The sequence below is a fragment of the Acipenser ruthenus genome, chromosome 9, assembly GCF_902713425.1.
Source record: "Acipenser ruthenus chromosome 9, fAciRut3.2 maternal haplotype, whole genome shotgun sequence".
NCBI classification, from domain to species: Eukaryota; Metazoa; Chordata; class Actinopteri; order Acipenseriformes; family Acipenseridae; genus Acipenser; species Acipenser ruthenus.
The window spans coordinates 1,755,535-1,770,421 of record NC_081197.1 but is presented as its reverse complement, the minus strand read 5'-3'; the positions used below and the strand labels follow the sequence as shown (position 1 = coordinate 1,770,421).

General features: G+C 43.5%; 1 protein-coding gene across 4 annotated transcripts in view; it reads left to right on the top strand.

The window, feature by feature from the left end:
* LOC117405950 (spermatogenesis-associated protein 13-like) overlaps positions 1–14,887 on the top strand; it is a 75,023-nt gene that overhangs the window by 17,266 nt on the left and 42,870 nt on the right. The window contains exon 1 of one of the 4 annotated variants that reach the window (XM_059030664.1): positions 200–771. The exons of 1 other annotated variant lie outside the window; for it this stretch is intronic. In XM_059030664.1, the coding sequence (XP_058886647.1) occupies positions 658–771 (114 nt within the window). In that variant the 5' untranslated portion in view covers positions 200–657. Of the gene's footprint in view, positions 1–199; positions 772–14,887 lie in introns of those variants that run through there. 2 more of the 4 variants (XM_059030663.1, XM_059030669.1) reach the window with 2 other exon arrangements.

Genomic DNA, 14,887 nt, shown 5'->3' with positions numbered 1-14,887 from the left:
AGATACAGGAATTTCAAACACAGGTATATTACTGCATACAGACTTCCTCCCACAGCGACTGCAGTGAGAATTGAAAGTGTTTGCTTCAGTTACTGACATGCTTTATAGAATAGCAAAATGGCATCACAACTCAGGGTATAGCAAACCAGAGTAGAATTGCCCTCTGATCCTGTTTGCAGTATAACAGCCCCTGTTTCTACCCCTGTTTCTACCCAATTTCACAAGACAGAGAGGTTAGGGCGGGACTAAAACATGCATTGTGTTAAAGACTGAATACAAGAATTCCCTGCCCCCCGCTGCTTTATCATCTAAACAAAAAAACTAAACAAAAAAAGCAAACTTCTAAACTGTGTTCAGAGTGCAGCAGATTCCCTGAGCCTGTGACAGACAGCCTCTTTAGAATGTGAGTCCCACCACAGACTGGTCAAACCTGCTAATCTGATTAGTCCTGTCAGCAGAGCAGCTCGCTGTGATGGGAGGACCGGGAGAGATGTGGTGCTGCTGGGTCTCGTGCTCCGTCCTGCTTTCCCGTTCAGTCGCAGGTGTGCTTAGCCAGCATGTGCAGAATCAGAGCGTCCTGTCTCAAGGGGAAGGGACGGATGGGGACAGTGCTCGCTATGTGTCAGTGTCTGTAGACCAGCCCTTCAACCTGCTTTGATGTGGAGGGCTGCTAGGTGCCCCAAACCCGAAGCCATGCTGCAAGTAACATTCAACGTACTGACGGAGAAACTTACCTTCACCCTGGCGACATGCCCCACAGTCACGTGGACGGTGAGTAACTCTACTGTTCAGCCGCATGCTTTCACAGACATGTCAATGCTGTTGTTAAATTGAAAGTGCTGGAGTGTGGCTGACTGAAGTAACGTGCAGTAGCCGAGGCAGTGAGGTTGCATTGATAGTTAGTAGTTTTGATCCCGGTTTGTGCAGGTTGGAAGTCTCAAGCCCTGCTCAGCTCTTCTTGATTAAGAACCGAATTGTGGACCTCAGTTTGTCACAATACATTAGCTCCCATGGGGACTGAAATGAAACTCCCTTGCTTTGCAAAACCTAATTCTTTAACTCTATCTGCAGGCGTGTTAATGTTATTTTTGGTTGCAGTAATACCTGTCGGGATTTAAGCTGGAGCATGAGCAGAACGCACTGCAAGCTGGTATTTGGTTTGGGTTTGCTCTGCAGTTTATTTATGGCACAGGCTCCTTTGCAAATCCCTTTTTTTCTGTGTAACTTCTCTGCGGTAGTAAGGGTGCAGAACAGAAGGCTGGAGGATGGAAAGCAGAAGGTTTGAGCAGGAGCCCTGTGGAGACAGTAATTGAGAGTGACGTCTCTTACTGGCTGCTCAGCAGAGGGACTGTAATCCACAGTACACTCTGAAGCAGGACACAGCTCTCAGATGCTAGATCTACAGTAGCGAGCAAATGCAGAGGCTTAAAAAAGTGTTTTGTTCTTTATTAATTTAAATCTATCCCCCATGAATGTGTAGTGATTGTGTTTGCTTGGTATGTTATTTTTATAATTCATGTTTCAATTTAGAATTAGAGTCACGTACCACAAACATTTTCCGAGAAAGATCCTTTGTGAGTGACGTCCCAACATGAGGGGTACGGACTGATCCTGTTCGACGCTCGCTATTATTTTGTGTTCTGTATATTGAGAGTACAAACTCCCTTCCTTGAAGAATGGATGCAGATCACAAGCACGATGGGTGATTATCGTATCGTTCTTTTAAAATGTGTGAAAGGGGGCATACTACAAAAATAGCGTTATTTTACTTTATTTAACTGGCAAGCACAAAGGGCTTAGTGCATCGGATTGCTCTGCAGGCTGCTGGATTTACTGTCCATCAGCTAAAAGCAATTAGGGCTGGCCGGCTTGACTAATGGTCACTGTATTTAGCCTGTTGACCTAGTTACAGCCCACACCGGTGTGGTACTCTCCCCTAGTTGACAACTGCGCCTAACTGTTCAGGATTTTGTTCGACCAGGAACTGAATGTTTCTTTCAAATCTGCATTGTTTTCCTGTGCACTCAAGACAGTAGCACACTTGCATACAACCATTGAATATTCTACTGTCAGAGCCCGAACCTAGACTCTGCATTCCATTCAGGAGCCTCTGCCCGTACAGGCAATCGAATATACTCTTCAGCAGCACAAGCGATAACAAAGCGCCCCCTCACATGACTCTAGCTAATGAGCCACTAGCGCCTGGGATTTCTGAGTACTCCCTGAGTACAAGGTTGTAAGGTATCGTATTGGCACATAACCCAGCAATGAAACGTCACCAAACGCTTGTGTGGGCTGCTTTGTAGAGCTGAAAGGAGACAGGAAACTCGTTACTCTTCTAACCTCGTGACATCAGGAGCCATTCAAAAAGCTTTGAGGCTAAACAGGGAAACCCTTGACAGAAATCTGACCAAAAACAAAAAGAATCACGTTCTTGTCTTAAACAGTATCTTTGGAAGCACTGGGAAGGTGGAGTGGCTGCTTGCTTGCAAAGTGAGATAGTCGTCTATTGTTGTGCAGGAGCAGAAACACAATCCTCTGCTTCCTCCTCCTATCGGAATAATCATGACCATGATCCCGGCACATCGCAGCTCGGATTGCCATTGCTGTTATTATTACATTTCTCATGCACTGTTTACCATGAGCATTAATGGGGCTATTATTAAATGCTAGAAGGACAGTGTTGCTCTTATGAGATCAAAAGCTGTTTCATGTCTGGATAATGTGCTGCAAATGCCCTTTGTTCTTTTAGCAAAGAGAACGTGCCAGTGATTTGAAAAGGTCTCAGTGAATGTTCATATCATAATGCTCTTTTTCTTTGCTGTGCTGCTATAGGAAGTTCAAGTCCTCCCCTCTTTTCTCCTGCTCTGGGGAGGGATGAGCTGCGATGAGCTGTGCAGCCTAGCTGGTTGTGCTTGGATGTTGTTTAACTGATCTAATAACGCTGTAGCCATGCTATAAATCATGTCATCACCACTTACGAAACACATTGCTGGATTTTGATATGCCTCTGTTTAAAATAATTGAATTGACTTGTACAGCAGGGGAAACAAACACGACTACAAATCAAGAACAAACTATACTGTGTTTTAAACAAGTATTGGGCCAGCGTGCATTGCAGGGCGTAGTGTACCCACTGAGTCTCAGTGTCAGGGATTACAATGCTGAGCCCTTGCTATCACTGCTCAGCCTTGGAGCACATTGCTGTGTTGCAGGGATTACAATGCTGAGCCCTCGCTATCACTGCTCAGCCTTGGAGCACATTGCTCTGTTGCAGGGATTACAATGCTGAACCCTCGCTATCACTGCTCAGCCTTGGAGCACATTGCTGTGTTGCAGGGATTACAATGGGGAGCCCTCGCTATAGGTGCTTCAAGGTGAAGTGGAGAGCTGGCAGCATGAAACAGAAATCACTCCCAGCTCCCAGTAATAATGATCCGTCGAGGAGGAACCAGGAGCAGCTCAAGCAAATAGCATCCTTGTAAGAGACGGGACTTGAAACAGCTTCCTCTGGGCTAAAGGAGCATCAGGTTCTGATAGCCTCTTTAAATACTTCCTTTGCCCAAGTGTTTTTGTACAGAGAAAAGCTGCTATACAGTGTATAAGAAGATCCTGTTACTGTCTTGAAGATGACTGGTTCTAATCTACAGGACAGTGGACCTGGATTAAACCAGCATGCAGTACCTGCAATACTGGTGAAGATATGCTTTTAATATAGACACATTCTTCACATCGGTTTGCATTGCAATCTGATAGTCGCCCGAGCAAGTTGCTTCCTAATCTGCCAGATGTAAACTGAACTGGCAGCTCTTTGATCGATTAGAATCAAAGACTGGAAGGTGAGTGGGGGTAGGAGGGAGGGGCGCATCACTGACTGCCCATAAAGATGACAAGAGTTCATTCTTTTATTTGTGATTGCATAAGAAGCAGCTGCGTGTTTCTGTCCCTGTGGACGGATATTCAAATCTTCATTGGTGTGCTTTGTGAAAAACGACGCGCAAAAAACACAACGAACAAGCAACTGCATTTGTACAGAATTAGAGTCCCTTAAGTATTTAATGTATTGCCCAAGTTGTCAGCAATCATTTTAAATTGCTCCCTGCAGTACTCAACGATTCAGAAGTGAGTAAGACATTCATGGAGAAACAAGGGGGTTTTTATGCAGAAGAGGTTCTCTTCGAAGCTAGTCGGAAGCTTGTGGCACGCACAGGTTTTTAATAAATAACGCTGATTCATTCCTGCCTTTTCCGTTATGTTATTTTTAACTGTATAATGTTTTATAACTTAAGGCAAGTTATACAGTACCTTAAAATAACTCTCCGTTTGTAATAAAGAAAATGTGGGGGTTTATTATGAATACGTGTGAAGAGAAGGCAGTTCTAAATGACTTATACAGTACTGTTCCAGTAGGTTGTATACTTGTTAGAAAGAGCTATCTATCAAGTGATTCTCGTGATGGCGCTCCAGTCCAGGTCATTATTTTGCGTTTTTCCAGTTTTCGTTTTTTCATCTCTCAGTCCCAGCTGGCTTATCAAGGTAGGGAGAGGAGGAGGGAGGTGCTTCACACTGCTATAATTAAATGGCAGCCCCCATTAGCAGATGGTATAACTCACCCAAGCCTGACTTACGCATGTAGGGGAAAGGTCTCGGGTGATAGCTGCTGAAGGTACTGTCAGCTACTGAATAATAACGAGACCCTGGGCTCCCTTATATTAGCACTATACTGTACCCTCTCAGCTGGATTTCACATTCACAATACAATGAACCCTGTTGGATTTGATTGCATATCCACCTCTGCAAACAGCTGTGTGCGACATGTTGCATTATATTAATGGGTGTGAATAAGGTCATATTAATATTGTTATACTTTAGTTATACTTTTTATTTTCCAGATTCTAATTCAAAATCAAATATTCCAGTATCCATTTAACCCTTTCAGTCCTGAATTATTTTGTATCGAGCTGAAGAATGAACTCTTTATTTCTTTATTGAGTATACATGAGAACAGGACAAATCATTGTTTTTTTAAAACCTATATTTCTACACGACCTCAGACTGGGACCGAGGAGTCCTGTGAGGTTCCAGTGTGATTCCTACACTACATCAGACTGGGACCGAGGAGTCCTGTGAGGTTCCAGCGTGATTTCTACACGACCTCAGACTGGGACCGAGGAGTCCTGTGAGGTTCCAGCATGATTTCTACACTACATCAGACTGGGACCGAGGAGTCCCGTGAGGTTCCAGCGTGATTTCTACACGACCTCAGACTGGGACCTAGGAGTCCTGCGAGGTTCCAGCATGATTTCTACACTACATCAGACTGGGACTGAGGAGTTCTGTGAGGTTCCAGCGTGATTTACACAACCTCAGACTGGGACCTAGGAGTCCCGTGAGGTTACAGCGTGATTTCTACACTACATCAGACTGGGACCGAGGAGTCCCGTGAGGTTCCAGCGTGATTCCTACACTACATCAGACTGGGACCGAGGAGTCCTGTGAGGTTCCAGCGTGATTTCTACACGACCTCAGACTGGGGCCGAGGAGTCCTGTGAGGTTCCAGTGTGATTTCTACACTACATCAGACTGCGACCGAGGAGTCCTGTGAGGTTCCTGCGTGATTTCCAACGGCATGTGTTAACATAAATAGGATAAGAATATTCAAACATGAAAACCCAATTTTCTCCCCAGCGCTATTAGAAAAAAACAAAACAAAACAAAACCAAAAAAACAACAACCTCTGAATTTTATGAAAATGCACTTGAACAAATGAGCCGGGAACTGGAATGGGTCTGTCTTGTGCTTCTCTTCCCAGGAAGCCAGTCAGGGACACTGACCTCAAACGGCAGGGTCTGATAACCAATGAGTGCTGCGGGGCACTAGATCTGTGTGATATAGGTCAAGGTTCACAAGGGTCAAACCATTCCCATTTCCTTATTTATCTTTCTGCTTGATTTATGACTGCTTTAATTGCTTGCAAAACTGCAGCTGTGTGTGGTTTTAGAGAAACGCAGACCTTGTGGGATGTGGTACTGTACCATGTTGGCAGCAACATGGGTCTAGGAATACTGTACCTCCTTATAAAGTCTTTCCACAGCAAAAGCACAGCAAAGTGTAATAAAGCACAGGGAAAGCATGGTAAAGCATAGGCAAGCACTGTAAAAAAAGAATAGTGAGGTATGGTATATTAATAAACATTGCAAACCATGGGAAAAGCAGGTAAAACACAACAAAAAATACCATGCAAAAATACTGTGGTCAACTTTTATAAGGCCCTTACTACTGTTGGGGACAGCTGAGAGATGTTTTTTTGGTGTTATTTAAAATGTATGTGATGTTTTCAAGAGGATGCTGGCAATGCGCCCTGCTGTAATAAGGGACAGGACGGGCTGACACTGTGAATTCCTTACTCGGGTTGGTGTTTTTGTTTGCAAGTTAAACGCTGCCTGCATTTCCGCAGCAGAAGTTATTAAGAATGTGTGGGATTGTGGGATAAATAAGAATAGGAATTCACGCTGGTGTTTGTGCTGAATTAAAAAAAAAAGTCTTAATGAAATGACTAATCCTTAGTGGGATTAGCAGATAAACCTTTAAGATTTAGAGTACTGGTTTTCCCACGAATTGGAATAATTGTATGAATTGTAATTAGCTTGAAGCTCCCTTTAAAAAAAATACACTTCAGATCTTAACCTTAGTGATTGTTGTTTGGCGAGTGCTTGTGAAATGACATTTTAAAAATCTTGACGATTGATTTACACTGTATACCAGCAATGCTCTTTATGCTTCCTGCTACAGTAATGAAGCTGCACAGTATGCAGAGTTGAGGGAGCTGATTGGACAGCGTGTCCTTACAGGGATTAGCCACCGTATATATTTAACAAGCTCTGGTGTGTCTTATTAGACTCATAGTAAAACCAGAAATGGATCAAACTGCTATGCAATGGGAGTCTTATTTACATCCCTGCCTTATTACAGTATAAGAAGAATTGTGAAGCTGCCCTACTCTGAGCTACTGACAACCTTTACACAGTAACAATATTTACTGTGCATGCAGAGGTGGATCGCTACTTGTTAAAATCGGTACCACTGCATTTTAGGAATATGTGTGCAGAAGGCTTTAAGTTTGTACAGCCAGCTAATCCAGACTGATTCTACAAGCAAGTGTTTTCTGCAGTAGAACAGATCATTTGGTCTCTTAGCCTGAGACGAGCAATAATAACTGTGTATGAAACACGGAATGCGTTGGCTTGATAGATAAGGTTCATTAGACAGTGTCCATTAGACTCAGATCAGATGGGGATTCCTGGCGTTTCTCCAGGAGAGCATTTCTATTCCATTAATACCGTATGTAATGCAGGCAGTTTGTGATGGACAGCACCCGCCCCCATTCTACAGCTGAATGTTTTTGTGAAAAATGTAAAGTTCTTTATTTAATTGAGTGGTTTCCTTTTGTACGGTTGCACTACTGCCCCAAGCCATTCAGTAATGGAAAAAAAAATCTACTGTAGGTGTAGATTTACATTTTGGCCAAGAAAGTGCACCAGAAATAGTAGGATTCAGTTGCTCTTGCTCCCGCAAGTGAAGAAGCTGCCAGCGGGTTGTGTAAATTCAGCCCATGGGTACAGGAGCTTGTCCTGAATGGCATCATTGTGTGAAGACTGTGACCCATTCATCCTGACGTGGTGTTTGCCCAGAGGAGCCGGTATGAGGGGCGTGAGGTGAAGAACCTGGGCTGAGGTTCCAAGTGGAGCCCCACCATTGCTGAGCACAAGGCAGCCGCTGAGCGGCCCGAGTGAGGAGTTCATTAAAGAAATAAAAACAGCTTACAGGCTCAGCAGAGAAATCGGGCTGAGGTGCAGGAGAACCCTTTGTGATATTCTGCACCCCCCTCCGATTTAGGGATCAAAACCTTGTAATCAGCAGCCCTTCCTTGGGCAGCCTTACAGAGGCAGGGGTAAAGAAAACACAAAGCAACTCATTTTGTAGCATTAATCAAAAGGGATTAAAAGTTTTGCATGTAGCGATCCCTCCTGCTGGAGCAGTGCAGGCACATCAAAGGAAGCTGCTGATCCACAAGGTCACAAGGGCTGCTCTTTCTGAACCTTGCTCAGACTGTACAGCAAAATCAAGTCCGTCCTCAACTGCTCCAGAAAGCAGACCACAGACACTGCTTTTTTGGATGCATCTTTTGTGTTACATGGCTGTTAACAGAAACTATTTCTCACACAGAAACAGGTTGATATTCAGGCAGTACTGACAGACAGTGGGTGTTACAACAAGTTAGCTGCTTGGGCAGTTAAGCATCCCTGAGGCCAAGGGAAAGGCTGTTAACAATTATGTAGCATTGGCTGCCACCAAGGTTATCATTGCTTATATAGCAAGGGCATTATTGCTGTTATAGTAAGGGTATTATTACTGTTATAGTAAGGGTATTATTGCTGTTATAGCAAGGGTATTATTGCTGTTATAACAAGGGTATTATTGCTGTTATAGCAAGGGCATTGTTGCTTATAGCAAGGGCATTGTTGCTGTTATAGCAAAGGCATTTTTGCTGTTATAACAAGGGCATTGTTGCTGTTATACCAAGGTTATCACTGCTGTTATAGTAAGGGTATTATTGCTGTTATAGTAAGGGTATTATTGCTGTTATAATGGATTACAAGGTTATTTAGTTATGTAGTTTTACTATTGCACTGCACCAATACACCATTGTGTTTCACATATGTGTAATCACAATACTGTATTGTGTTCATGTTTCTTGTTCCTGACGTTCCAGTTTTGTGTGGTCGTTCCCACGCAAAAGAGCAGGTTTACTGTCCATTTACTAGACCAGTTTTATCATCTATTTAGTTTTATCATCAATATTCTCAAACAAGAGTTAAAAAAGGGATCTAAGGGCTTGGTGAACACTTGTAGCAAGCAACAATTATGTTAAGTTACATTTTTCTTAAAGGGTTAAATGACATCCAGCCAATAAATAATTGGGGAAGCAACACTGCCAAATAAAATCAGCTCTACAGCAAGCATCCTTTACAAAGACTAAGAAGAGAAATACGTAGTGGAAATAACAGTGTCATTTTTACCAAAGCACTTGTATGTATTTGATTTTGGAGGCCACCTGCCACTTCAAAGTATTTAACATGTTTGATGTGTCGTCAGAATCCATCTAGCATGAGAACTGTTCATGGGGAGTGTTGGCAGTCACTGCCACTCTGTTTACCTGCTGATGAAAGCTTGTTTAGTGAGGCTAATGGGTCTTTTATTCACTTGACTATGCCTCCTAGAGTAATTCAGAGTATAACATGGACTAGTATATACAATCCTTTCCCCTCAGTTATTAGAACTGCACTGAATGATTATTCTATTATTTGGATAAGCTCTCCACAGGTGAGGGGCATTGCTGTTGATTGAGCTAATTTACCACTCCAAGTGAAATAATTGAAGAAACAGCTGCTTGGGTTTGTGAGGATTGCTGCTTTTCTAAGACTGTGGAGAACAGCGATCGTCACAAACCCAAGCAGCTGTCTCTTCACTTGTTAAACTTGGAGTGGTAAATTAGCAATGACCCTCACCTGTGGAGAGCTTACTCGGATAATAGAATAACCATTCCATACTTCTGTGATTCAAACATTATAGTGGAGACCAATGGCACAGAGGGAAATACATACCAAGGCTTCTCAATGTATAATATTAAGCTCATTCTTATTGATGACTGTTCATTTTTATCTAATATACCAGGGATTTTTGTTTTTGTTTTTTTTTCACCAAAAGGTCAGGAATTATCAGATGTGTAATTAAAAAATAATAATAAAAAAAAAACACATAAAAAAACCAAATTCAAAGTAAACCCCCCAATAACTGGAAAAGAAAACACGATTCCGCCGCTGACAGTAATTCAGAACATCACACCATGTACAAGTTAAAAGACAGTCGTTTAACCCTTCCTAGACTCGTTCAAGATGAAAGCGTGTAAATACAAGCCTCATTCCCATGTGCTTGCTGCAGGTAACACTCTGTACATGGACTGGACACCTTTGAGTGCGGTTCAGAAAGAGCCTGCTTGTCACTGTCCTGTTTGTAAACATGTACCTGCTGTAATGAGATCCCCTGGGAGCTGCAGCGCTGTGTCCTCTTGTTTGCTGAGTGAGGCAGCAGTGTGTTCCCATGAGGCACAGCGGCTCTCCTTGACAGCCTGCACCCTGTGCCTCTGCCTGGGGTGAGAAGTGCAGGGCTGTGGGGGTGGTGTTAGGATGCAGCACGATCTCACAACGTGAGAAACGATTGCAAGCCCGCAAGTGTGGGGAGCTGTGTCTGAAAGCACCAGCTACAGCAAAGCCAATGTTTGGGTTAGTTTCTGCCACTGAGAGGCAAAACAGCTATTTGCTGAGGCTGGGGGTGACCTTTTAAACCCTACAGGACGCACACAGACCTCTTTTTAAACTTGTACATCTTAAAGTACTGTTTTATTCATGATGTTTCAAGGTGTTTTAGCTGGGGTTTATGTTAAACATCTTTAAAGTACTCTTTTATTTTTTGCAGGAGAATGCTTTTATGCCGAATGCTGATTATAATGACTTGAATTATATTGACACACACGTATGGGTCTGTACCTATCCCCTTACCCATTTCTGTAATTAGGGTCTGATCGTGTTCCATCCGTCTGTCTGTCACTCACTACACGGTGAACACAGTCAACTGCCTTCATTTTGCACCAGTCTTTAACAAACCTTACAGTGTCTACTCCCAGCCTCCTGTAGACATTTCGGATTGCATTTGGCCGTAATCCGATAAACTCTTGATTTTATATTTGTAACCTTTCCAGTTCTGAATTATAAGGACCCTCTGCACAGTTTTTTTTCTAGAAGTCACGGTACTGTACCACAATACACACTATGTGATTTAGTAGGGGTGCCTTTAGTTGTTTCTGGGTGAATGGCTGTCGGTCATTGTGAATACAAGCATATTAATTTGCTTTTCTGTGCATTTACATGAACACAGAACACAGGTGCTTGATTACAGATTGCTACTATAGGCTATACTGTATATAATTCCCTACACATTGTGTAGCGTGTTCATTGTGTGAAGCAGTGTCTCTTCCTGTTTGTTAGTGATCTTTTAAATTGTGCCAGAGCCAGCGTAAAACCAGGGTCTGACACTGAAACGAATCTCAAACCGAATTCCCGTTGTCCAATGAGGGTTAACAGAGCCCCAGTGCACTTTGTGCAATGCTAAATCAAGCAGCTGTTTATCCTGCACTTCTCCGCTGTGCAGCTGGGGGGTTGCACAGTACAGTACAGAGCATTGTCTTCCAGTACAAACAAAAGGACGCCATTTGTTCTGTTTGTATTTTTTCAGACATGAAAGTGCGGACAGGTTTCTTTGTACAGAGGGGTCAGAAAGGGCTCTGGATTCAGCTTCTCTCATGCAAAGGGAGCAGCTCTTTTGAAGTGCTGGACATGGGAACTAAACTGATACTTCTCTGTGTCTGCTGTTTTCTCCGCTGCTCATTGCTAAAGCCTTCGGAAGTGGATGGCAGATCAGGGAGTGTTAGAAACACAGTATTTTCAAAGCGTTTCCTTCAGTCTTGAATGAACTCCTGTTTTTTTTTTTAAAGAGGTAAAACAGCTGTTCATTTTACAAAACTAGAACAAAAGAACGCAGTTACATATTTCAAGTTCTCTTCTGTACTCTACTCTAAGTGTTTTGTTTTTCATTTTGTAACCTTAACGGGATTATTTTAATTAAAGAATGGAGAAAACGCTTTCTGGTCATGTTAAAGGGATGAATGTGGTTTAATTAGAAAGAGCCTTAATTCTTCTGCCCCTGCACTAAGATAAAGTGATTTAGTAATTTCACTTGCGCAGGCAGGTAAACTGAGACGCAGGGCTGAAAGCACTTTATTTTCATACTCAGAGCTAATCATTCAGATTGCCTGTCGTAGCAATACGTCTACAGCTGTTCTTTTTACAGGTTTGGCTCATATGTCAGTTGAATTGAGTACATTGTGCCACTTTTAAAAGGGGATTAGGTGTCTCCGTAGCCATCTCAATGCCCTATAACTCAGAGAGTAACGTTATGGGTGTTCCAGTAATAGAGTTAAAGCCTTAATTGATTTGAATAAATGAATCCAGAACTTCAAAATGCAAAGGTTTTGGCTAGTAGCAGTATCAGTGTGCACTGCTGTAGCTGTTGGTCTGTTTGACCTAGTTTCTTATGTTGTTCCTTGAATAAATGAAGAACATACGGTAACAAGAAGAAAGTTTACAAACGAGAGGCCTCCATTTGGCCCGTTAATGCTGGTCCGGTTCCTAGCAGCTGATTGATTTCAAAACGGTGTCCATTAGGAGTCCAATGATTCAGCATCAACAACATGGGTACACTATGTAACCCATTCCATCCCCTCACCACTGTGAAGAAGTGTCTCCTTCAACAACATGACTAGGTAACCCATTCCATCCCCTCACCACTCTCTGTGTGAAGAAGTGTCTGCTTCAGCAACATGACTAGGTAACCCATTCCATCCCCTCACCACTCTCTGTGTGAAGAAGTGTCTCCTTCAACAACATGACTATGTAACCCACTCCATCCCCTCACCACACTCTGTGTGAAGAAGTGTCTCCTTCAACAACATGACTAGGTAACCAATTCCATCCCCTCACCACTCTCTGTGTGAAGAAGAGTCTCCTTCAACAACATGACTAGGTAACCCATTCCATCCCTTCACCACTTTCTATGTGAAGAAGAGTCTCCTTCAGCAACATGACTAGGTAACCCATTCCATCCCCTCACCACTTTCTATGTGAAGAAGAGTCTCCTTCAGCAACATGACTAGGTAACCCATTCCATCCCCTCACCACTCTCTGTGTGAAGAAGTGTCTCCTTCAGCAACATGACTAGGCAGCCCATTCTTTCCCCTCACCACCCTCTGTCTCATAATCTCCACTTTATGTATAAGTACAGGTGTCTGAATATTATTATTATTATTATTTATTATTATTATTATTATTATTCGTAGTAGTAGTAGTAGTAGTAGTAGTAATAATAATAATAATAGTAATAATAATAATTTCAGTTTTTTTTATTCAGACAGGTTAGCTGGTAATGCAATGTTGTCTGTGGTAAATCAGGTTGTGCTTACAAAGTAAGTGATCAAATGAGCAATGTTTTAGTTTGCATGTTGATATAGGATCCCAATAAGGAAGAGATTAAAAGGTGTTTGTTTAGACAGTTGTCATGGCTGTCATCTTAGATTAGTACAGCATACAGTGCAGCACTGCTCAGTTAGGTAATAAAAACAGTGGATGGATGTTTGCTCCTCCCTAGAAACAGCATTAAGAACTTCAAAGATAAAACTGCAGTATCTGTCAAGTGCTACGGTACCTGTACTGAGATAACCCTTGCATCTAGAGCCACTCCTGCCTTCCAGCACAGAGAGGAGTATCTAGGACTGGAACAATAACGGATTTGCTGTATTCATGTTAGTGTTTGCTGTGTTCCTCCCTCTTCCTGTAGTACATAGTGTACATGTCCTGGATAAAAAGAGATTCTGGGAGGTGTTCAATCAGCTCCACCTAATTCAATTGTCAAGGGGAAATGACTTCAACTCATTTTCCATATATATATATATTTTACTTTGCTTCTAATAGCAATCAATTTAGAGCTGTTTTTAGTGTGTTCTATTTTTTGTAAAGCGCCCTGGGATGCTTGTTCATGAAGAATGCTGCTGTATGTAATGGTATGGCATGGTAGTGTATCTTCAGGACTTGAGGGGCACACTGGAATACAGTATCTGTCTTAGAGCCACAGACTGTGTGGAGAGTGTTATACTGGTGGGCCCCCGCAGTGCCTTCTCACTTCACAAAGAGCAAGTATGAGGTAATAAAGAGGACTTTTGTGCTCCAATTCTGTCACATTCCAGAGCGGGAGCTGTGCGGCTGTGGCTTCCAAGTGTGAGAGCCAGAGTAAACCAGAGCCTCTTCCTCCTCCGCTGTAATCTTTCACATTCTCAGGGGCTGTGGGCCAAGTGAGAGGGCCTGGCAGCCAGCACTCCACAGAGAGAACTCCTCCAGCACACTGTGCAGGCCCAGCCTGAGCAGAACACAGGCAACACTGCACCAAGCAGAACACAGGCAACACTGTCCAGCACACTGTGCACTCCCAGCCTGAGCAGAACACAGGCAACACTGCACCGCGCAGAACACAGACAACCCTGTCCAGCACACTGTGCACTCCCAGCCTGAGCAGAACACAGGCAACACTGCACCACGCAGAACACAGGCAACACTGCCCAGTACACTGTGCACTCCCAGCCTGAGCAGAACACAGGCAACACTGCACCGCGCAGAACACAGGCAACACTGTCCAGCACACTGTGCACTCCCAGCCTGAGCAGAACACAGGCAACACTGCACCACGCAGAACACAGGCAACACTGCCCAGTACATTGTGCACTCCCAGCCTGAGCAGAACACAGGCAACACTGCACCGCGCAGAACACAGGCAACACTGTCCAGCACACTGTGCACTCCCAGCCTGAGCAGAACACAGGCAACACTGCACCGCGCAGAACACAGACAACCCTGTCCAGTACACTGTGCACTCCCAGCCTAAGCAGAACACAGGCAACACTGCACCAAGCAGAACACAGACAACCCTGTCCAGCACACTGTGCACTCCCAGCCTAAACAGAACACAGGCAACACTGCACCACGCAGAACACAGGCAACACTGCCCAGTACACTGTGCACTCCCAGCCTGAGCAGAACACAGTCCGTCTGGCACTGGACCAGATGGTGGTGCTGTACTTGTTTAACTGTCAGAGATGACAGAATCCTGGCTTCCAAATGAAAGGTGATGTTTGGAGTATTAGTTTCTATGAAGTATGCTTGGA